General features: G+C 38.6%; 1 protein-coding gene across 1 annotated transcript; it reads right to left on the minus strand.

The window, feature by feature from the left end:
- Positions 1-9,310: 9,310 nt before the first annotated feature.
- Positions 9,311-25,276, minus strand: LOC139716563 (coatomer subunit delta-like). The gene is made up of 10 exons (XM_071628097.1): positions 25,050-25,276; positions 21,214-21,477; positions 19,929-20,108; positions 18,970-19,175; positions 18,155-18,322; positions 13,629-13,794; positions 12,850-12,997; positions 12,213-12,324; positions 11,065-11,269; positions 9,311-9,925 (listed from the first exon to the last, which is right to left on the minus strand). Exons 1-10 carry the CDS (start codon positions 25,050-25,052, stop codon positions 9,836-9,838), a joined length of 1,542 nt encoding a protein of 513 aa, XP_071484198.1. The 5' UTR covers positions 25,053-25,276; the 3' UTR covers positions 9,311-9,835.
- Between the last annotated feature and the right edge of the window lie 88 nt (positions 25,277-25,364).

Here is a 25,364-nt window from a genome sequence, read left to right on the forward strand (position 1 = left end):
CTCAATGCATAAACTTATAAAAGGGTCAAAAGTCAAGTAAAAATCATCAGTTCCCCAAATACCTGCACTCTGACATTTTAATCATTCATCCAATTGAACCTAGTTCTAGGAAAGTGAACATTCAGCACATTTGTGTCAAACCTGTCCTTTTAATATTTTGCCAGTTGTGTGAAACTGTCATCACACATTGTCAAGACATTGTACTATAGACCTATTAGGAGAACCATGCATTATGGCGGAGGCATATCAGTAGCCGTAGCGATATGTCTAGTTTAATATTTAACCCTATCTGGGACAGGGACTTTGAACAGGGCATTATATTGCTATAGGGTTTTCTGTACCGATCTGCTCTTTACACACACACAGGTTTATTAAAGAATTTCTAGTGTATTCATAAAGACTTTCAGGAAAGTGTTAAGCACTGAACACGAGGACATTAAAGCTACGCATGAGTTTTTAAAATTATTTACTTGTATGAATCTATGTATACGGTCTTGAAAGCTTATTGTTTCAAAATGTGATGCACCACTCTTTGACGATGACATAGAATAATTTCATTTTTGCTGGAAATACAAACTGGACCTGCCACCATCACCTGCATAGCATTTGTCATAGTTGATCTTTTATAGTGACATACAATATAATGACATTGTTTGTTTGATTCTTCAAATATGTGGAGGAAGGAAAATTGCTTAACGCTGCATAGAGGTCATGCAAAGAGTGGCAAATAAAGTTCTCGGCTACTCCACAACTTCACACCCCATAGCCCCTTTTGTCCATAAAGAGAATTCAGCGTAAGTTTGCGATTGATCTTTCAGATAAGACCACACCAGCTTGTGGACACATTTGTACGTGCTTTGGTTGTGAAATGTTAGCTTGTTATCATGTACTAATGACCCTCTCCTATTTTTAGCAAAAAGTAAGTAAGTTACAACGTGTAATTTATATATAAATGGGCAAAATGTATTTGTAATTGACATTGGTGTCAGGGCAGTGTTTGTAACATCTTAACCCACTCTAGATACAATGTACTTTATCCCTTGGTGAGATGAGTATTATACTCCAAATTTAGCATGCTGGTTAGTGGTAGGATATTGTAAGTCGAGGCTCAAAGAATATCAACTCATATTTATGATTTGTCATTTATTTCATTTTGCCATAGAAGGGCAGAAATTCCTATCCATGGTGTGCAGAAAACTCAGATTAGGGCTTAGAACTGCTGGTCTCTTGATTGCTCACTTGATCAAACTTCTAAATGTTCCTGCATTCAAATGTTTGTTTGTTTGTTTTTAAACCTGTTTTTATTTTATTTCGTTATTTTACTTAGCTTTTTGGATTTCTCTTTATTTGATTTCAAACTATTAATTCAAGTGAAACACCACAACAGACCTGATTTTTTTACCCACTTTCACCAACACTTGTGACGCTTGCAACCATACAACATCTGAATGTCGGGACATCAGAGATGGGAAACTGTAATCATGTCACTTGACAGGAGATGCAAATTAGATGGCCATTCTAGACCTCTAGAATTCAGTGATACAAATTTCGTATACCAGCTAACATTCTCTAGGATATTACATGTATGTGTTTGCAATTCTGCCAAAACACTTTGTAAGGATAAGCTTGTGTAGACATGGATCAGACTATTTTTTTGTGAGCACAAAATTTGCCCTAACCCAAACCCCTTTTGCTTCCTGTGGATATTCTCATTGGAAGAGGAAAAGAGTGATTATAATTCTGGTTGATATAGCATAAGTACTTGTTCATGTTTTTGTGGAAAACTCATTCGAGTCTGCCACCAAGGAATTGTTATGTGACAAAGGTAACAATGTTTTTCATTATTTTAAGAGATCCAGGTATTGGTGTTTCAAAATTATGATGAAGTAGGTATGCGGAAGAGCAGGGATGCCACTGGTGGAAAATGATGTGTTCAAATCGTATTTTGCATCATTTTCACTGGTATTTATGTCATCTTTGACTTACAGCCAGTTTTCAGCATTATTGTTTTGCTTATTTTTTTTTTACTTTTTTATTCCACCAGTTTGTTCAAATTGCCAATTTTGCCCTCATTCTCATTGTAATAGAGTGTCTAAATGCAACTTTGAAGAATTACAAATGTACAGTAGATGGAGGGGACATTTGTTCCTAATTAATTATTCAGAAGAATGGAAGAATGTGGTGACCAAGTAGATTTTGTTTGATCCTGGTGCAATTTGTTTCCTTGTCATTGGTTTCCCAACATTAATTCATAGCCGGCAGAACCGTGGGGGCTGTGGGGGCTCAGGCCCCCACACTTTTTGTGCATCATACAAAGGAATACATAAGGTGTTATCAATTTGGGCCCCCCCCCCCACTTTTTTTAACCCGGAAGTACGTAAGTGGCACTAAATAGAAATAGATGGAAATCTTGAGGTGTGAGCGCAGAAGACTTTGTCAGCTGAAAAAACAAACAAACTGGAAATGGTAGGGGAAAGATGAGCTGGAAACCTTTTTTCTTTTTTTTCTTTTGCTTGTCAGCTCATGAAACCTGGAAGTGGGCCCCCACACTTTTGAAAACGCTCTGCCCGGCCCTGTAGTTACGATCAAATACCACCCTAATAACTTGGGATCCACTTGATTTGGTAAATTTTATTTTGCTGCCGATACAGTGTAATAATTATCAGATGGTGTATTTGAAGGATAAATGCAAAATGAGTATCATATCTGTGTGTTTGAAGCAGTCATGCTGGAAGTTGACATTAGCTAGGAAGGAAATGTACCTGTGCAGAGGGAATACACTATATTATAAAAACCAGACTACTATATATCACCCACCCTATGCCATTATCATGATTTCAGCATTAAGCAAACCACCTTAGGAAGCAGATTTTGTACATGAGATCACAAGATGTTGTGCAGTGAGAAAGTGAGAATAAGCCATCAGATCTCACAAAAGTTAAACAAAAGGACAAACAAAAACTGAAGACCAATTTTGTGAATTACATACAAGTACATCTGGTCACAGCAACATCATGTCCTCATACGGGACAACTAATTTCTCAGCACACACACACACACACACACACACACACAAGAAGCAAAAGAAAAGAAAGTAAACTTTCACATAGTGTCACTTGCACGATGCTAGTAAAAGCCGGTTCCATGACATTACGTCGCTGGGGTGACAAAGACCTTTTACAATTGTATCTCAAACTTTGGTGAAAATTACTTTTTGGGATTAATGGTCAGATAATCAAGTCAAGTGATGTCCTGTCCAAATCCTAACTGTCTCACCCCAAAAGTGAAGCCACCGCGGCATGTCAAAGGAAAGGCTATCACATTTGATACAGTGCTTTGGTCGCCATGTTTTATTGGCTCTCCTGAACATTTGACATTTTGTAGATACGAGGTCTTGTCGCCCCAGCGACAAACTTTTGCTCCTGCCACAATTGCGCCAGTGAAATATCTGCATGCTATTAAAGCCAAACATAAATTCTGCCTATAAACACAAGCCTAACCCTAAGTCAATGGAGAAAATAAGACTAGAGAAATTGTCACAGGAGCATGTCGTGTCACAGTCTCCAGACTCACAGACTTCTAACTGCCGTTGTAATGATGAACTAGTGCACCATTCACAAATAGAAACTTCATCAAGGAACAAGTTGCAAGTTTTGAAACTCTGGCTCATCTAGTAATGCATTGTACATCTCCATGGAGTCCATAGACCAATACAGTGTAGGATCCTATGGTCCCTCAACCATCACATGGAAAGCAGAGACTCCAACTCTCCCGTTTTCGACGGGAGATCTCCCGCCGAAAACCCATTTTTGCAAAATCTCCCGTTCTCCCGCTGGAGATTTGATTTCCCCCGCCCTGGCTCTGTGTCTCCCGGTGGAAAGGATTTCTTACTTATTGCTATTGTATGTTGAAAAATAAGCCCTAGATAGCACCAGAGAACATCTAGAACCCTAGGAACTTCGCGCTTCGCACACATCAACTTGGAGTCTCCCGTTTGCTAGGGGTTTCTGGCGGGAGAATCTCCAGATCAGAAGGTGCTTGGGGTTGGAGTCTCTGGGAAAGTAAGATAGAATATTGAATTCTTTTCTTGATGGTTTCTTTCTCTGGAGATTATGGATCTGAAATGACAGTTTCCCTGTGATTTTGAAACTTTTTTTTTTTTGTTACTGTGATTTGAGAGTTAGATGTCTTTTCAGCGAGAGAAAAGACGTATTGCATTGTTTATGATGTACAATGTATTTTGACAACTGTGTTTTTGTATGCTATGGAACCTTATGTGCTAACATAACTCATAAAATTTGAAAATTATGAATAAAGGATATTCTTTTCGAAGAAAACTTCTCATTTCAAGAGAGTGGTCATAATGTTGGCTTTGAGATACAGCATAAATTCATGTGTATGTGTCCATACATGTATGTCTGTGTTTGTGTATGTAGGCCAATGTACGTAGGAACCTTGTCATAAAAAGGTCGGATATGACAAAATACAACTTCAGGCAATTTACAGACTGTCCCAACTCTCTATATATCCTTTTTGTTTTGTTTTTGTACCCTAACATATCAGTACTGTAAAACGAGGAATGCTCGCATGCATTTTAATTTCGCAAATTTTGCGAGAGCCATGATTCGCGAAATTAAAATGCACAAGAAAGTTCTTGTCTACACTATAGGCATTGAATGTAAGAGGCAACTCGCGAAAATTTCATGCCGCAAAAATACTGTGTTTTACAGTAGTGAGACACCTGATAAAAAGGTAATTGTCATGGCTGATAGATCCTTGCTATAACGAGGCTCCCCTGTAGTATTGGTGGTGGTGGTTGTAGTACATTAGTAGTGGTTGTGGTAGTGGTAAGACAATCAACCTTGCCTAAGTCGAATCTATTTGGACTGAAGAAATAGCTTCGACTTAGAGAAAATTTGACTTTTATGAGGGATGAAAATCAAAAGAATTTAAAGAGACAAGGATGTGGAAAGACCTTGGACTTGGGTGATTATTCGACTTATGCGAGGTCAACTGCAGCACGGTTGACTGTAGTATCTTGATAGTTTTTGTCGAACAAGATACACTACACTTCCCGAAGTATCTGACACAGGACAAGGGTTGTAAAATGTGTTGTGGACTCATTGGCCCGAATTCACGAAGGTGGTACAAATGAAACCATGGTTTAAACCATGGACAAAGACCATGGAGCGCAAAGTGTCGCATGGGATATTTCGTTACGAAATTAGTCATTTCCTCGATGAAATAATCATTTTGTAACAAAATGACATTTTGTAACTAAATGAACATTTCGTCCACGAAATGATAATTTCGTTAACGAAACGGTCATTTTGTCGACAAAATGACTGATTTCGTAACGAAATATTCCGTGCGACACTTGGCGCTCCATGGTTTTTGTCCATGGTTTAAACCATAGTTTCACTTGTACCACCTTCGTGAATTCGAGCCATTAAGTCTTGAAAGGTTAGAGGCCTCCAACTTATATACAGGTACAAGTGTATATATTTTTCTTTTCACTTTCATGTGCTACAGTAAAACTGAATTCGTTTTTAACACAAATACTAGGGACTTTGCAGTAAGACAGAACACACAGATACAACAATTCAAGTATTTCTTTCGTAATATATTTGGATTTCTATTCAAAGGAACAGAATGAAAAAAAAAATTACTCGTCATGGTACAGTACAGCTAAGTATAGTCCATTCTACAATTATCATTTTATACATCATATTACACACATGTGTCATGATAACACACAAAAAAGTTTTGCCTCCAACTTTGTGTCAATTCATCTACCACATTAAAACTTCACCTTTTACTATAAATGTGAATAATATTAATAATAATCAAATGCAAAAGGGTAGTGAGTTCTGTTTTGTGTTTTTGCAAAAAAAAAAGGGGGGGCCACTGCCAGAAAATAGATCAGCAGACATTTGATTTTATACAATAGCCATGTCTGATTGGAGCCACTACAATAAAACTTTTTGGAATATGAAAATACAAAACGGAATTTGACAAGGAGAAAAAAAAAAAACACTGTCTACATGTGCATCGCTACAGCAGTAGTATAGCAGACATCTCGGTTTTAACAAACCACAAATTATACCTTCTACGCAAGTATCAGTCTGATGCACAATTTTGATATCAAGTAAGTCTTGAATGTTGAAATGGAGCCTCTGGGAGATACACAGACATTTGTGCCGTACACGTATCGCTACAAAATTGAGAAAAAGAAAAGCCGTAAGGTAATGCTGTTGAAATGGATAGTTTAGTTTTAGTTGAGATGGGGCATCACGTTTCCAACTTTTTTTGTGACATAATTTCAAACCACTTTTGAAATACGAATGAACACACCATTCCAAGAGGAATTAAGTTTTTATTTGATGAAAATAGGTTTTCAAATGGCCAAGATATACAGAAACAAAGAGATCTTTGTTTTACTTTGTTTTTGGACATCTCAACCATTTCAAAACCGATTTTCATCAAATAAGCGTTGAATTCCTTTTTTGAATTGTATGGTATGCTCTTTCATATTTCATAAGTGATTCATCTTGCAAAACGTTAAAATCTGAATTCCCATCTGAATGAAAACAATACCATCACTGTAATACTAGATCACTTTTCTGCATCAAAGGAAGAATAGAAACAAAAAGAAACTCAGTGAGACTCGAAATGACATAAAGATCTCCCCCAGAGTAAATGACCATACGGCTATCTCTCTCTACTTAACTCGGCTCCCATAGACTTGTGGCATCCTTGGCCACATCTTTTCAGTGATATCATTATCAAATAATTCCATCACTGATACACAATTAATCCCGACCTTATGATCCAAAGGTTCGTGAGAAGCCGCCACCTCACAAGTCTAATCAGTAGTTAATTTAAATCAATTAACACGGATTATCTCTGAATCAAAATGAAAATATAACAATCCCAAAATAGCTAGGGCATTCCCTTATAAATCAATTAACACATATTATCTCTTAATCACAATCGAAAGATAACTGACAATCATGAAGAGCCTAGGGCATTTCCTTGTTATGATTTCAACACATCATCAAGAATTCTCTGACAAAAGAAAAGAAGTCAAGAACTCGAGTACACTTTGACCTCTGACCTCAAGCTGGCATTTGACCTCTGACACGAAAACATATAATCACTGTCTTCCAATACCATGCAAGAAAGTGTATCAGTCAATGACTACCCTTACATCATGCATGACTGTGGTCAATCAGATCTCTCTCTCAACATAGCATGCAATATGAAAAACAAAAGTAATCACATTGAATCTTGACCATTATCTTTTACCCATCAACCCGATCCCCCCCCCCCCCCCTGCATTAGAAAAAAAAAATATCAGATACCACTTCATTTCTCATGATCATACATATTTGAACTTTCAATAGATCGGCGACCGTCGATACAACGGTATAAGGCAGCAACTGAATTCAAATATTAGGACACACAGGAAATGGATACAATTCAAAGAACTAGCCTCCCGCACCATTATGAGGAACACATACAAAAGTCAGGGAGCTCATTTTGCTGCTATTTTCTGAAATCTAATGAACTTTGGGAATGTCCTCAAAATCTTGCTATCAGCATTTCAAAAGCAGAGAAACAATGCTACAGAGGAGACTGACATGGCAAATGAATGCCTATCTACAGAATAAATAGAGGCACAAACATAATCCGTTTTGTAAAATGAGCTTTTGAATCTCTGCAATCTGATTGGTCAATTATCATGCATTGATTTTTACTGATCCACACTGAGCCATACGTCCGGTAAAATCTGAATGCATTGCTCAAGCCTTGTGTATAGTGTTGTAGGTGTACCAGACAAATGATGGGGAAAAAAGGTTGAATTTCAAGAATTTATGGGCCCATTTTATAAAACAAATGATACACAGGCCTAATTTGTGGATCGGTGAGAATTGGATGCTCTCTTTTAACTTTGGAATTAGTCTAAAACCCACTTCCTGCACTCCTGGGCTTAAACAGTTCCAAAGTTAAACTTGTGCATCCAGTTCTCACCAATTCACTGCCTTTGCATCATTTGTATACTGTCATATAGGGAGTGACAGAGGGGGGATGGCACTGACATGAAGTACAATTGTAATGCTAAAATTATGCTTAAATGTAATTCTTTTCAAGCAATTCAGCTTTCCCTGTAATTCTTACCTCGTTCATTCCACATACAACTCTGTCTTACCGTTACTCATAAAATCTATAGACATCTATCCAATTTCTAGCCCACGGACCAATGCCAAACTCAGACAAAAACTGCAAGAAACTGTCGCTCAAATTCCTGTTTGAAATCTGCCCTATCAAAATTCCAGCCCAAGGTCTAATGTCATATGGGAAGTCAGGCGGCAGTTTCATGCAATTTTTTGTCTTCAATGGCTAAGGATGAAGACAAGAGGAAATTGGATACATGAAGGGCGCCCTCAACCCTCGCAAGGAACACTTCATGGCACATCAAGTGTCACAGAGTTATGTGGATATTGGATGGACGTGACCAGCATGAGCTTCTTCATCAGTGTTTCCTTTCCAGGGTTAAAACACTTTGCCTTTATTTTGCCAAGCTCATGTCACCCTATCGACGATAAAAATAAATCAATAAATAAACAAAACTTTAAGAAATCAATAGAGAATAGGAGGTAATAGAAGGTGCCCCTCCCCTATCATCCCCTCCCCTAAGCCCCACCCTGACACGAGTTTGCCCTTACAAGCCAACTAGACAACAACGAAGTAGTTACACAAACATTTACTTGGCATGGCTCATAGGCGGACAATGTACAAGAGTTTTCAACACCCCCAGTCAAGTACAGGACAATCTGCAGTGCGCAGGGAACAAAATCGAAGCAGTACTTTTACTCAACGACAAAATTATATACCGCTGATAAATAAAGGGGAGAAAAAATGTATCAGACCACTTACAGCCAGTAAACAATAGCATCTCCTTTTTCTTTTACATTTTTATTTGTTTTTAGGTTTTTTTGTTCTTTTTTGGAATGGACAATAAGGGGAGTGCTACAATAAGTATGCTTGATATGTATTTACAAAAACAAAAACAAAAAAATTAAAAAAAATTCCAGCACCATCCAACAGAAAGCAATGGGAACAGAGGAATACCATGATAAATAAACTCCTTTGGTTCTACATCTAACTCGGTTTTCCTATACGAGAGAATACCCTGGTAAATGCTGAATTCCATCAGATATTCTGAATTGGCTTTCCCGGGAATCATTGGTAAAGGAAGCATCACCTCTTGCAAACAATTACGAAGACACGTTCACATCGACTTCAAAAAGTTATCTGTGGAGGCATCTCGGTATGCCAAACTAATATTTATACTAGTACCAAGCATGGAAAGAATGCAACTATTTCTTTAAGATATTTCTAATACTATTCACATATTGCTATGACAAGAAAGGTCTGGCAGGAACAAAAAAAAAAAAAAAAAAATCATCCAAATATGGAGTTACCTCTACAGTATGAATACTGAGCAGTGTCAAGACTGCATAATTTTTCTCACGAAATTTCGCAGACATTTTTTTTTTTTCAAGGTTCTGCAATTGTTCTTGTTGCTTTGAATCTAATTGCACTACAGCAAAGAAATTCACAAAGTCTTTAGAGAAGGAGAAGGTGAGAGATGGTATCTGACTTAACAAGATTTTCTTTCTCCTTTCTAAACATGACGGTACTCAGCGTCGGTCCCACATACTGCATTTTATGTTGGATGGTGCTGGGCGACAAGTTACTTTTTATTTCTGTACATTTTGCAACCGGGCTGCAATGCTTAGAGTGACCTTCTTCCCGTCTGAACGTTGTCCTATACAACTTCGTATTTCTCAACCAAGAGGGCGACATCTGTTGAAAACTTCACTGGCTGCTCACTGTCCACAGATACAACGTCCTCAACCTGCAGACAAAGAGAAATAGAGAACATGGCACAGAGACAAAGAAGGTAATGAGTTACTTCTTGTAAACTTGAATCGACTCATCCTCTAAACAACTACCGTATTCTCCGGCGATAAGGCCGCACTAATTTTCACAGAAAAGAAACAAAAAACTGGGGATGCGGCCTATACGCCAGCACAACCAAATCCATGGCCTGTTCAACCTAGCGAATAAGCTGCTGAACAGACACACGTAATCATGTAAGGGACTATGCAGTGTGCCAATGAGCAACTCAGAGTCATACAATGAATCAATCAATCTTATAGACAACGCTATGTTCTGCAATCAATAGACAACTTGTTTTGTTTTGTTTTTTTGTTGTCATCACCTGCTAACTGCTTTTGTTTCCTTGCCAATTTCAGGGAGATTTTTTTTTTTTTTTTTGGGGGGGGGGGGGGGGGGAGGGCTTCTTTTTATTGCCATTATTGCAAAATCCGGGTGTGGCCTATGCAGAGGTGCGGCCTTATCGCCGGAGAATACAGTAAAAAAAACCTCTGTAAAAACAAAGAAAGTACGGTCAAACCTGTCTATAGCTGCCATCCAAGGGAGACGAGAAAAAGTGGCCGTTGTAGACAGGTGGCCGCTTCAGACAGGTTCTTCAACATGCATTTTTCTCTCAGAGGGAATTGTTTTTGGTGGCGGTATGTGGAAGGAGGCATCTACAGATACATGTAGGTGGCTCCGAAGACAGGTTTGACTGTATTTCAGAAATGGCTACCATTTTGTTTTGCTTCTTTTGCTATTTTTGTTACTTCTAGGTTGTTGTTGTTTCTTTTTCCTGCAACTATTACCATGCAAAGTCCATCATCAAACTGCAATCACTGACATATATGTAACAGCACCTATCACACACATAATGTATGGTCAAAAATTATGATGGGGAAGTCAAATTTGAACGGCTGGTAGCACTGATAAAAGGAGTCACACTTATGAGGACGACAACGTAAAGCCCGACTGTGGCACAAGGAAAGTATATACAGAATGTGAGGAAAATGTGGCGTTTCCCGCTGTTTAAAAAAAAAAAAAAGAAATGCACAAAATGATTAGATTGGCACTAAGGAGGGGGCCAAAGGACAGGACGCAAAAAAAAAAAAGACCAACCTGAATATTACAGTACGACTTTCTGGAAATGAAGCTGACGGTGACAGGGAAAAAGTCATCTGGCTGACCGGCGATGCTGAACTCCATGCTGCCCGTTGTGTTGCTGGAATCGATGACCGGTAGTGACCACTCCAGGAAGTTGTGTCGGGCGTCGTGGCGGTAGTTGCCGTCCACCTCGCTGACCTTTGGTGCTCCGACTCCCGACCTGAGAGGTTGCAGTTGAATATTGGCACAGTGATGTCAAACTTTGCCTCAGTACTACCGGACATTTACGACATTTATTTAGCCAATGATTTGGGGGCACCTCCATCAAAGTACTCCCACTCCTTTTACAGTACTAATTGTCTTTCAAAGTGAACATGCAGGGTTGTATGAAATCGATTATTGGGACTATCTTAACATCCTCTGCCCAAAATGCCAACATCTGCCTTGCAACTGTGAAAATGATCAGTGTTAAAAAAAAGGCAACCACTGGAAGAAGGCTAGCCACCACACAAACACAAGCCTTCTGTGGAATACTGATAGCACCTTTTCGTAATATACTCTCAGCAACAATGATTTTGGTGGTGATTTGGCTCAGTGGGGAGTGCATTTCCTCCAAATCCAAAGGATCCGGGTTCGCATTCCCCGAGTCTAAATGAGCAATGTTGCGTGTAATCATACCATCCCCTCTAATAAGAGGCAAAACACTCTGTCCCTCCGACAGGACAAAAACTGGAGGTCCAGTATATGAAAGAGTCATAACTCATGCACATAAGAGATCCCGCTTCATCCATTCATTGCAAAGAGCAGGGTACTAACCCGCTAAAGTGGTCCCACCTCAAATCCAAGTGGACCCAATGGAAGACAAACTAGTGCAGCCGATTATGGGCTACTAAGACATCTTCTCAGAAAGAAAAATTAAACAAACTCACTAAACCACCTTGAAAGAACCACATTATCAAGCTACTTTTTGATTTGGGTTGGTAGAAGGTGGAAACTTTTATTTTTATTTTCTTATCATTTTTTATTTTTTTTGTGTTTTTGCTTGCTTGCTTGACGGCCGAAGAGGTATATGTATCAATCAATATGTATGAAATACATATCATAATACACGCAAAATGGAAGAAAATGCAAGAGAGCTCCTGAAACTAGGCTACTCAACTCACGGGACGGGGATGTTGATGGCGACATCTTGCAGTTCCATGTCCTCCTGTAGTAGTTCATACTCAATGTTCACGTCGCAGCCGCCGGAGTTGTTCGGCGAGGGCCAGCAGTTGACTGCGAAACGGAAACCAGTGAGAAACGAATTTAGACACCAAAGCTCAGTTTGATAAAGCGAAACACAACAATGACTGCAATCTCCATGCTAGCAAAAAAAAAAAAATTGTGTACATAATGTTTTTAACATATTCTTCAGTGGAAAAATGAGCAAAGAAAATTGGATTCCATCGGGATTCCAACCTGAGACCTCTGGATTGCTAGCCAGGTGCTCTACCAACTGAACAATAGAAAGCCCTAATTCAGTCCGTGTTCATCCCAGAAACCCCAATTCTCAATGCTCGACTGGTCAGAAGCTATGTACTTTTTAAAATAAGCACATCTGAGCTAATAATCTCATTCATTCATTGAATCAAAATTGTTTTCTAAATATCACAGAAAGAAAATCATGTACTTCCTAAAAAAGAAAAAAAGTGTTGTATCTAGTTCATCTTTAATGTGATGACATAAATATGACTTTATATGTTTACATAATGGAAGAAAACAAAAAATATTTGAAGAAAACATATTCCGAGTCAATCTTACTTAGCAGAGGAATCAAGGTCTCATCCGTAGACTGGAATCTCCACTTTAGCACACCGACGTCGTTGTTGAGTGGGAATGGCCTGTCTGGATTCTTCATGCCGATGTGTGACTGAGTTGAAAATAACTTCTTGTCGACGTTGGGATGTGTCTAATAAAAGTGAGGATGGACGGTTGATAGATTTAGTCACGGAGCAAGTCTTTCCAAATGCACCCATCCTAGCAAGGGACAGACAAGGTCAAACACCACTGACCCAGCAAACCCAGTTAAAACTCTCCTAACTCTCAATTCATGATGTGCAGAAATATCCTTATGTCCATGCAGGTGTAGACATTTTTTCTTCTTTTTCAATATTCAAGCAAACATACCATCTGATGGCCAATTAAAAAAAAAAAAACAAACAAAAAAACAATCAAGAAATCCCAGTGATTCACAACATACATCAATTAAACATAACCGAGAGATACCAACCTTGTAAACAGCAGTGTAGTATTCTGAGGGCTAGAAATGGTTTGTTTTGTTTTGTTTTGTTTTTTTGGTGGGAAAACAGTACCTTGACTTTTCCTCCAATTGTAATTATATAATTTGGGAGAACATTATCTTCCATGAAACCTGCAGTATTTGAGGCAAACAGTAAAAAGAAAATATAATAATAATTAAAAAAAATACTGTAAAAAAGTAACAGTTGGCATCTTTGTTATTCTCGACTAGATAAAATCTTGTCCACTAGTCCAGGACATGTCGAAATGCAGAGGACAGATGTACATTTCAACACACGAACCTGCAACTGCGCTCCCTTCTCGTCATTATTGGCTACGGCGATCCTGATCTTGCCAAACTTTTGGTCGCTGATGCGGAGTGTGATCATGCCGTGGACGTCAAGGGCCTGGAGACCGCCATCGCGCCCCGTAGACACCGTCATCTTCTCCTCCACGCGCAGGTGGACACTGCACAAAGAGATCATTCAAAAACCATCAGCATACTGTACATGCCAAGCATTTCACACCTGGGGTGTTTATCTACGTGAAATTCATGCGTCAAGTGCTAATTTGCAAAATTTATAACGCATTAAACTATCTGTAAGTCTAATCCTGACATGACCGCAGCATGCATGTGTAGGTTTCTCTATACATTACGGTACTCCAAGATGGCAAACATTAACCACCCTCGAAATTGTCAGGAAATCCAGATTCCCCCAAAACTGGACTTGCTAAATATATGTTGTGCACAGTAACTTCTTCCCATCTCTCAAAACAAAGCCTGTCCTGCAAATCCAGTTCGGGCATCGCAGCAAATATTCATGAGGGTGTGCATAACGGTCCATCAGTCTCAGACCAGTAAAAACCGCTTTCGGACCAGCAACTTTTCAGGGATTGCTAAATTTACTGGTCCGGCATGACAAGTAAAATAACAAAAATAACATTGTCTGGGCCAGTTGAAAAAAGCAACAGAGCTAGTAAATGGAAAAGTTTGGACCAGTAGGGAAAAGGCATTAGTAGTCGGACACCTAAGGGGGGGGGGGGTCACCGTGCACCCCCCGAAGACTCCTCGAAACTTACATTTTCAGGATCCTCATGACATACCAAAACATAATCAAGATGTTAACAGGAATGAAAAGTAGCTGTTCTAGGTGAAATTTAATGTATTCTATTGTTTTTCATAATTTCTTATGTATTTCGTTGTTTTTCAACTTTTTCAACTTTTGTTTTTTCTTTGTTTTTCTATTGGAAATTGTCACTGACCACTTTTCTACCATATTTAGCACAAAACTAATCAATGAAAGTGATTAATTGTAAAAATTTTCAGGTTTTCATGACCTTCATGAAAGAGCACCTGTTTTCCATAGGAAATGTACACAAAATCACAAAATTGTGCCCGTTTTGGGGGGACATTCCGTTACAATAATGGGTGTGACTTCGCAAATCAATGTCCCCCTTGTATTACCCACATTAATATAGTTCAAAATGTGACCAGGATCTTACATGATATGGTCCCTTTATTGATTGCAAGAGTTTTGTGTGTAAGGTAGCGGATCAATTAGTGGTGGGTTGGTGTGTGGGTGGATGTGTCTATGCCATTGAATTCATTATTAGGTGATACGCTATCAGCGTATCACCTATTGTGATTGTCAAAATTTCTCTTTTTTTTTATTCTTCTTTCTTTCTGCCACATTTTGTGTCGTCAATATCTCAACAATGACATTACAGAATAACATGACATTTTCAGTCAACATGTCTCATAACAATATCTAGCCACAATAAGGTTTTCATGACAGTAACATATCTATGACGTCATCTAGGCGCCATTTTGTGATTTTCGGACCCTGTCACATGATCGATCATAACTTCATAACTAGATATCATTTCTGTATCATTTTCGGTGGACATAAAGTTCAGGTCACGCTCTATCTTACATTTTAACACTAGTTACCCAGGTCATCATTACGCGCGCGTTTGCACGCGTCAAAATTTTAAAAGGCTCAAAACGACTTCCCAATGGGAAATCTCGAAGTTTCAGACAATTTTAAGCGTTTCAAACATTTTCTCGCGTGCGCGTCCGTCCGCGCAATTTCGCGCGCAGAGGGCGTAGCTAACATGAAAATGCAATTTTTTTGACTGATTTGGATTTCTGATACTTTGAGTAACAATATTCATTGATTTCCGATCGATTTTGACCTATAACAAAGGAATGCACTGGCGTCAAAGTTGAAATTCCGAGCGCGCGTCTTTCTGCAAATATAGTGAAAAAACATGTCTTTGTTTATTTCGCCATAGCTCTTTAAATCGTCCATTGACCCTATATTTCTCTTGCATATTACAAAAGCATATGAATTGGAAATAACGTTTCAAGTACCGATATTGCCAGGAAAACTCATGACGTCATCATATCATCATCTGAAATCAAAAAAGTGGAATTAATTTTTTTGAGGTACTGTTTCTGACATTCATTTACTCGTATCTCTGTTGTTTAAGCTCAATATTATCCCAAATTCAGATATGTTGTACTTTGAACATTTGCCTTTTAAGTCCATGTCATGCTTTTGATATTTGATGACGTCATCATACCTTAAATTGTGATTAAATGTAAAGACGCAAAATCGGACAAGTTTATGTGTATTGTCTATGGGAGGTGACTTTTTTTAAAACCATGCATTGACTTAACAACGTTTAAGCACCTTTATCTCAGCTGATTTTGTTTCATTTCCTCTGAAACTTTAGTATGTTGTAGCTGAGACAATAAGCTGCAGTAATCATGCATTTTATTCTTTGAAATCTCCTCATCAGGTTGACAATTTTGCAATTTAAAACTGAAAATGAGAATGGAATGTGGACGAAACGATTCCTGATTCATCTTTCACGTACATAAATCTACGTTCCCCATATTTTCTCGTCGAGACGTATGGCCGAGTGGATAAAGGCGACGTCTCAGAGACGTAAGGTTGCGGGTTCGAACCCCACAAGAGCACGAAAGAAAATAATAATTTTTTTAATTTGTTTTTTCTTCAATGGAGTACTACACCTTCGTCCATGTAGAAATCACGTTCGCATGTAAACACAACTATACGCACACACTCACATAGTATCCCTTTGTTTTGCGTTGGAGACTGCATTACTTCGACTGCTGCAAAATTTTGCAGACTGGGCTTTTTAAACTGATTTAAAATATTGTAATAAAATGAAATTTGTTCATATCAATTCAGTAACACAATGTAGTCGTGGTTACTTTGTGCTGATTTATACATGGAACAAGCTATACATTGTAAAAAAGGTATTTGAATTGTTCCTTTAAGTCAGTCTTCTGTATTGATGATTATTTGTCAATTAGTGGTTTTTAAGGAGTTTCAGATAGTGATAAAAAGTATAGATGATAAGTACAGCGATAATTCCTACAGTTAGTTCAAAGTTGTGTTACAGAGGTTTGATACATACATTTAGCATTGTGTGTGTGTGTACGTGTGTATACAGGTTGGCCATATGACACATTCTAGACAATTAATCTTAATTAATTAGCAAACGTGATCAGCTATGGAACTGAATATGGTACTAATGTATGATGTTAATGATTCTAATTAAACTGTGACGAGTTTAAAGGGATAGCTTAACTGTGTGTAAAAATAAAGTAATTATAAGGAAATTTTAGGGGAATTTGATAACCATGCCTATAATAATTTCATACAGGTACTAATAGCTGCCTCATTTTCATGTAAATATGAAAGGCGTAAATATTCAATATTGAATGACGCGCCTTTAAGCACCAACAACAACAACATGTGATCGATCGTCATGTCATTAGCAAACTGACAACGTACGATGAATATGTTATACATTGAACAACTTTCAAGTCCATATCGTTATTTTCTAATTTGATGATGTCATCATGCTAGAAGGTATGGTTAAAGGCGAGATATCGAAATCAGCGAAGATTGTACGTTATGTCTATGAAAGGGGATTTTTGTTTTTTATCCATGCATTGACTCGATAACGCTCGAGCACCTTTACCTCACTTGATTTTGATTTCCTCTGAAACTTAAGTATGTTGTAGCTGAGACAATAAGCTGCAGTAATCATACATTTTATTATTTTTTTTTATCTTCTCACCAGGTTGAGTATTTTGCAGCATAAAACTGAAAATGAGAATGGAAGATGGACGAAACGAGTCTCAGAGACGTAAGGTTGCACACGTGCGTGATTAAAGGCAAGGTATCAAAAACCAGCCGATTATAGGTTTTATGTCTGCGGGACGTATTTTTCCCAAGTTGCCAGAAATGGCATAGCGACCTCAGTCGTTACAAGGCCGCTTTTCCGTCTAGCAATGCAATAGATGTTCACACGGCCACGTTTAATAGTTGAGTGGGCATTGACTTTCCCCCTGTTATATCTATACATTGTTGTGTGTATTTTTTTTTGTCTTACCATTTCCGTGGATGACCCGTGGCCGAGTGGTTACAGAAACGGTTTGGCATGCACGCTCAATATATTTTCAAGGTGCCTATATCACATTCTTTTCTTTGTCGATCACAGATGACTGTCATCTGATGACCACAAGCGTATCACCTAACTCGTCCTCAATGTGACGAGTTTTCATGTCTCGTTATGTTGGGGACTACTTGCATACATGCAATGATAAATGCATCCTCTGCTGTAGAGATGCAGCAACTTGACCATGATAACTTCTAGTCAAACAACCCACTTCCCACCACATATGAACTAAAACAACTCACTTCCCAATACATATAAATCAAATTAAATCAATGGCATATCAACTACAGCAGTTCTTCGTGATGCGAGAACCCCCCAAAGAGAGTACCTTTCCGTTTTGCTCGCCGGTGTGACGGTCTTGGCCGCGCTCGACGACTGTCTCGTTTTTGGGGCGTCGGACGTGACCTCCTCCCCTTCTAACCTCAGCTTGTCCACGAAGATGTCGGTGCTCTTGCTGGACTTGCCCAGCTTCATGGCCTTGCCCGTAGCCGACGGTCTGTGGGGGGGGGGGGGAACAGACAGGATACTGATGTAGCCACAGCCATCTCACTTTTCCATTTCATTACACAAAGACGGCCCAAATCCATTTGGCGGTGCTCAACTTCAGTTTTCCTCACCACTTATCTGTTTAGCACCTGCACATTTCAGGACTTTCATTTGTACACCTTGCTCTTCTAATTTCAGTCATATGACCAAGGCGCCTGTGTTGCCGTCCCTCTAAGAAATAGCTAGAGCTCTAGAACATGTCCGTGGATGCATTTGAAAATATAATCAATGTAATGCAAATACAATGGCTCACTTTCTGCTATCTGGAACAAACTACGACACACCATCATATTCACAGCCAGTCATTACAACCAAATGCATACAAAAAAATGTGTCCTGTTCAGGGATAAACAAGATGTCACATCCGTATTTGACAGGCCAGGAAACGATAAGTAATACTCTGTAACACGCAACATGAGATATGTTGCACATTGCACTGTAGGCCATCCATAGTCGCAGAATCTCAACATGTCAGAATGTACAGATATCTTCACACTATGTCACAGGCAAATCACATGGTGACCCTCACACAATACTTGTGTAACACTGCCACTGACAATGCTTCTTGAACGACTGACAAATCACTCGAGTTCTCACCTGCTTGGCTTTGACGACTCGACGGGCTTCTCCGGCGTGATGACCGACATCGAACTGGACATCGACGACATCCCCGAGCTGGAGGAGCCGTAGCCCCCGCTGCCGTATCCCATCATTCTCTTGCCCTGCCGCATGGCTTCCTGTCGCTGCTTGGATAGCTCCTTGGCTCGCTGCTGCATCTTCTGCTTTGCTTCTTTCTCTTGTGACTGCGAGAAAAAATGGAAAAATACAGAGCATCAAGATTAAACACATGTCAGACATAATCCACATCATTCTACATAAAAAAGTGAGAGAAAAAATATGGAAGAGAAAAATGGCTACACTGTACATTCATAGGAGCACTAGTATACAGTTTATACTTTTGTCAGAGAAATGCTTGTCATGACCTCAGAACTAGCTGACAATATACTTTCCACTGCATGAAAAAATAATAATTCTGACGCTGTAAACAACACTCTGTCAATAAACTCAGAAAAGCAGAATGCTACAATATTTATCGAAATCAGGCATAAAACATGACACTTTTTAACCTTTTTAAAAGTTTCATACCTTTATTAATTGATAGAGTATCATGAGGTAGAGAAAAAAAAATCTCTTTCACTTAAGCCCCCTGTACTATTTTTCAGATTGAAATTGTTCGACTGCAGAAATTTCAAAAGCCTCGTGGTTGCTTAATCAATATCAGTAACTGATCCTTATATTGGCAAAGCAGGTTTAGAGGACTGAAGTTCCTGTTTCTCTTATACTGGCAAAATGATTTTTTTTTTTTTTTGCAGACTAAATAAATATAATCATTTCTGTTCTATTTTCCTCCACTAATATGCAGTGAAAATCAGAGGTGAAAATTTAATGACAGCATGATAAATTCTGCCAAAAAAAAATCCTCCCGAGATTAGACAGTTTTTAACAACGACACTCCCACAGGTGATAGAGTGTCACATCCTCCTTTTCCAGCTCACCTCTCTGACAGCCTGGAACACTTTCTCCTCGTGCGAGTCCATTTCAGTGAAGGTGCGGATCTGGGCAAGGTTGACGCTCTCCCTGTAGCCGAGGGCGACGATCTCGTCGAAGGCGAAGATGAGCTCGAAGGAGTGGTCTAGGATCTCCGATTCCTCCATGGCGCGGCAGTACTCTGGTATCTGTGCGAGAAAGAAAACATTTCAACTTTGTTGTTGCAACAAACACGAGATTTAAGATGGCATAATTTGTTTTATGTGTACTGGTCCCTGGTGCATAAAGAGTTGGAATCAAACATAAGTCAAAAAATCACACATAAGTCTCTGAATACTCAATTCTGATTGGTGGATACCAGACTTATGTTTGATTGCATCTTTCTATGCAACAGAGCCCAGTTCTAATTTGTGCTGTAAAAGACACAGGTCTGAGAGTTAAAAGAACTAGCTCTTTAGCATCATAACATTGCACATAATAGTAATGACAGTTATAGCAGCAAAATAATAATTCAGATAAATAATTTAAGTGCTTACGAATGCTCAATCTCAAAATTTATTCTTTCATCTACATAACATAGAAAGGCCATGTTTTATTGTAACTTACATTAACTACTTAATAGTTTAAAAGGAATCTAGTGTTATAACTTGGTTAGAAAGGCAGAACTTCTATATAGCATATAATCAATAAACTTTTCTAGATGTGCAAATTTTGATCGTTTATTCAGAAGACAAAAAAAAAAAGGCAGTCTCCATGAATACGTGGTCTTCAAACAGACTGGTTCACAGACATTTTAAATGCTCTGAAGGGACATAATCATACGGAGTGGCATTAAAGGCATAATTTACCATTTGCAGATGAAACAAAAACCCAGCAATTAGTGCTTTAAAATAGTTCTAAAATGTGAGTTACGGATAGAAACAACCACTGTAAAATTTTGAATCCGCATAATCGATATTAAGTGTTGTTAACTACAAAAAATGTTAACAATAGTTATAATGAAAATGTTTCAAGACTAAACCGTCTACAGTTATGGTTTATTGAGAAAAATCCTGATATCTCTTTAGATTTTACGTTTTATTGCGAAAATTTGTATGGTAGGATGTTTTGTGATACAACAGACCTACACATATGCATCAAATGTGATATCTTGAACATTTTTGAAATTACTGCTCCCAAAGGTAAACTGGACCTTTAATGGAAAGATGGAAAGGTTATCACAAGTGCAGGTTTGGATGTGTGTTTCCAATGAAAACATTGTGATATCAAGTAAAAACCCATCTGCCAACTTACTACTCTGGAGAAGAGCCTCAGCGTCTCCAAATCTTCCAGGATGTTACTTGTCTTTGTGGTGATGAGGAGCATGTAGAGCTTCTCCAGGGGCTGGTACACGTAGCGCACGCTCTCCGTCTCCACGAACGTGTGCTGCTTGCCCGTGTTCATCAGCTTGGGGAACGCCGCCAGGAGGCCCTCGATGCGCGACCGCGTCATCTCGACGAACTGGCGCGAAATCAGGGCCTTCCCACTCTTGGTGCATATGGCCGCTGCTAACAGCACCTGGTGGGAGAAAATGGAAAAAGGTTTTCACTTACAAAGCACTCTACACTACAAAAGGTTTCGTGCAGGGAGCACACTGCAAACTACATGTAGCAAAGCACTTCGCGAGTGCAGACCTCAACTATTATAGCACCTCATTTCCACCCATACTAGTACACACATGCTGAATATTGCCCAATTTTCCAATGCAGTTTGCTTTTTGCTCATCAGACTCCTGCTGCGCAGCGCCTGGCCCGAGCAGAGCACGCAGCAAAGCTTTAGAGCGTGTAGTGTATTCAAACCCCAAATATGCGTAGCTTGAACTCCCAAGTTTATTTTGACCCTATCTGCCAACAGATTAAAAAAAATCCATCAATAATCCTTGAAAATTCCTGGATCACTTCCAAAATATTACCATATGTTCCTTTTGTAATTATCAAGTTTTCTTGCAAGTTTTATTCAAATCCATTCCAAACTGTTATAGCTATTTTGCACACAGACAAACTAACAATCCAAATAAACCAACACTGATGAAAACATAACTTCCTTCCTTGGTGGAGGTTCAAAGTGTAATTATGGTAAGTCTAAACTTGATGATTGTGTCTGATTTACCAAGCTATAAACTGAATGTTAATCAGCACAGTGAAATTATTCTACCATTTTGCATAATCACGGACAAGGTGCTCTAGTAATCACAATTACAAGACACTGACAGCTTTCTTTCTTACATGCAACGCCATGAACAAGATCAACACTCAGTAACGCTTGGAATTGCCTCCTCATCACATTCAATTGTAATTGGGCATTTAGCAGATCCAAAAAGTAATGTTATACACATCTAGGCCTATTGAATGCACACATTTATTAGTATTTAAATCTAGTTGGTCTTTGAACAATGTTGTGTTGGGTTCTTTTTTTTTGGGGGGGGGGGGCTGTCACTGCTGGATAAGAAGATTACTACAGTTCCTGGTGTGATGTATGCACAACAATATAACAAAAATATGAGTAAAATTCAAAATATGTTCAATTTTCTAACATAATGAAAGAGTACATGTACTTGACTAATATACATGTAACTACAATTTGTAATCAGAAAACAGGGCGAATAACCAACCGTAACATTGTTGTCTATACCGTATGTCCCAAAACAAATTACAACGGGGCCCTCCGCAATGATATCTTTAAAAATAGTGAATCAATCTAAATACAAATTCAGGGTATGAAACTATAAGTCATTGCCCACATTTTACAGAAAACCCCGTTCGATTTGCTTCAGTGGTCAAAGAGAAATGAGGAACTTTGTAGAGGATGTTGAGAATCTCTTCAGTCCAAATTCTGTCTATTATTCACACACAAGAGCATTGAATTGCTAAAATTGGAAGAATCAGACTCATGACAAGCTTTACAACAATCCACATTTCTCTGTGACCGCTTAACCAAATTGAACGGGGTTTTCTGCAAAATAGAGCAAAGAAGTTATATTTCAAGATCTTGAAGTAGCACTTAGAAAGGTCGATCATATTGGGTGTTATCAATTCGAAAATCTAATTGTAATTTTGGGGGCGACTTACTGCAGTATGTCCCAAAAAAATTATAATCAGATTTTCGCATTGATAACACCCAATATGATTAATTCTTTTAAATGCTACTTCAGGGTCTTAAAATATAACATTTTAGCTCTATTTTGCTGAAAACCCCATTCAATTTGGTTTACCGATCACAGAGAAATGTGGATCGTTGTAAAGCTTGTCATGAGTCTGATTCTTCCAATTTTAGCAATTCAATGCTCTTGTGTGTGAATAATAGACAGAATTTGGATGGAAGAGATTCCCTACATCCTCTACAAAATGCCTCATTTCTCTTTGACCAATGAAGCAAATCGAATGGGGTTTTCTGTAAGATGTGGGCAATGAGTTATAGTTTCATACCCTGAATTTTTATTTAGATTGATTCACTATTTTTAAAGATCGAACTCATGGCGGAGGGCCCCGTGTAATTTTTTTGGGACATACTGTACATGATGTTGTTTAAAGTATATTTTTTGTTGTCATGATTAATTTACAGTAGTACACATTATTTGTAGAACTATTTTTGATAATAATCATATCGAGGGGTATGTGCAAAATAATAAGCCTATTCTGGCTTTCTACACACATACCATTTTCTGATCAACTACACACACAATGATAATGAGCTTGTGTTCTTTTTGAACCTATAGATCTGTTTTCCCCATGTCATTTTTTTTTTCTTTTTCATAATCTTGCCTTGTTTTGTCAATGTTTTCATCTTTTTATATCTTCACTTTTGTACAATTTGCTGATATTCACATACATTTTTTTCCACTATAATCTTTGGATCAGAAGTAAAGATTGACTTGATTTGAATTGAACTGAATACATGATGTCATGAACTGTAGCAGTCTTCCTATCCAGCAATAACTGCACAGAAACTTTTGAATCCAGTGTCCGATTTCCCTCAAACTTCGCTGACCTATTACACTAATATTGCTGCTTTCAATCAATCCAATATTTACATCTGGGTTTAGGCTTCCTTCATGGGAGTTTACTGTAAGTTACATAACCATGGCAACCACATGACCAATCACCTCATTCATAGAAAAAGGAGGGAATTCAAGCAAGCCATACACATACACACACAAAACCCCAACAGACAGACATACTCCTGACCATACATCTTACCACACTGCTCTCTATACTGAGCTAACAGTAACAGGAACACAACTTTCCCTGTGATCCAAACATGATGGACTTTGCTGATAGTGATATCAGTAAATCAGGTAAAAGGAAGCCACTTTATAACCTCACAAACGCAGGAGGCGGAGGTTGCAGTGTATTTTTTAATTGATGTTGGGTTGTTTGTTTGTCTGCTTGCATAATGGACTCCAAACTAACTCTAAAAGTTGTGATGGGATTACACAGGCGAATGTGTGCACACGCCAATGATGCTAAGCCGGTAAGCGATCGACGAGTGAGTCTTCGTAATATATGTATTATGGCTGCGGTATTGTTGAGTGCATCTGGCAATATATGGCTGTAAACATTTTGCGACTGCTCAGATAAAAGTGCGGAAAGACGGCACTGAGAAACTGAAACATATAAAAATATTTCACTGTCATCATGGTCATGTCATTTGACTTGTTGAATTATCACAAGGCAGTGTAGGCACCCTAAAACTTTAACATTAGATAGCCTTCTGGGGTCATCACTTGAATAACCACCTTCTAACTACCCCTAGACTCCAGGATTACCAACTAAATCCTAGATCTAATCTAATTCAGCTTTTGAGATGGAGAGGAGAGGCAGGCGCTAGGCGGACTAGACAACTACCCACTGCCCTTACCCTCCCTACCACAACCACTGCTGCATGTAAAATTTACCAGTTCAGTTTTACTGCCCGTGCCCCGTACCCGGGTACACTATAGCTACACTTGTACACAGTCTACAAACTGGACGGAGCGGAGACACAAGTTGCTCGGTTTTTTTACTTTACACAAAAGAGTTTGTCCGCATTACATGCATAACATGACTAGGTAAAATTACAAGAAAAGGTAAGGAACACGAAATATACTTTACCATTTTGAAAAGTCAGATATTCAGGTTATTGTTGTGTCAGGTCAGTGTGGTCCGATGCAATAATCATTGGTCGCCCACCGCGAGCTCCACGTACATACACGTCTAGGCATATGAGGCCACGTACATCCACGGGACGTGTCACGAATTTGGCGGATTAATATTAGAAAATGTTGAGAGACTGTTGCAGCTTTTTTGAGCCCCTGTAAAGAGATAGCTAGTTACAGAAGATCTGTTGTATCCTTCAATATTTATTTAAACTAAGAATTGGAATTAGATCTTATATATCAAGTTGCGGGGTTTTCTACGTAGAAAAAA

This window comes from Diadema antillarum, unplaced genomic scaffold, assembly GCF_040938485.1.
Source record: "Diadema antillarum isolate AM-2024a unplaced genomic scaffold, OU_Dant_1.0 scf00000066, whole genome shotgun sequence".
In the NCBI taxonomy this organism is placed as follows: Eukaryota; Metazoa; Echinodermata; class Echinoidea; order Diadematoida; family Diadematidae; genus Diadema; species Diadema antillarum.

What these genes read in the sequence shown, in the direction of transcription:
- LOC139716563 (XM_071628097.1), bottom strand. An exon ending in TGTTCCAGGCTGTCAGAGAG is followed by an intron (nt 19,176 to 19,928) that starts GTGAGCTGGAAA and finishes TTTTTCTCGCAG; the next exon opens with TCACAAGAGAAAGAAGCAAA. An exon ending in GAGTCGTCAAAGCCAAGCAG is followed by an intron (nt 18,323 to 18,969) that starts GTGAGAACTCGA and finishes CCCCCCCCACAG; the next exon opens with ACCGTCGGCTACGGGCAAGG.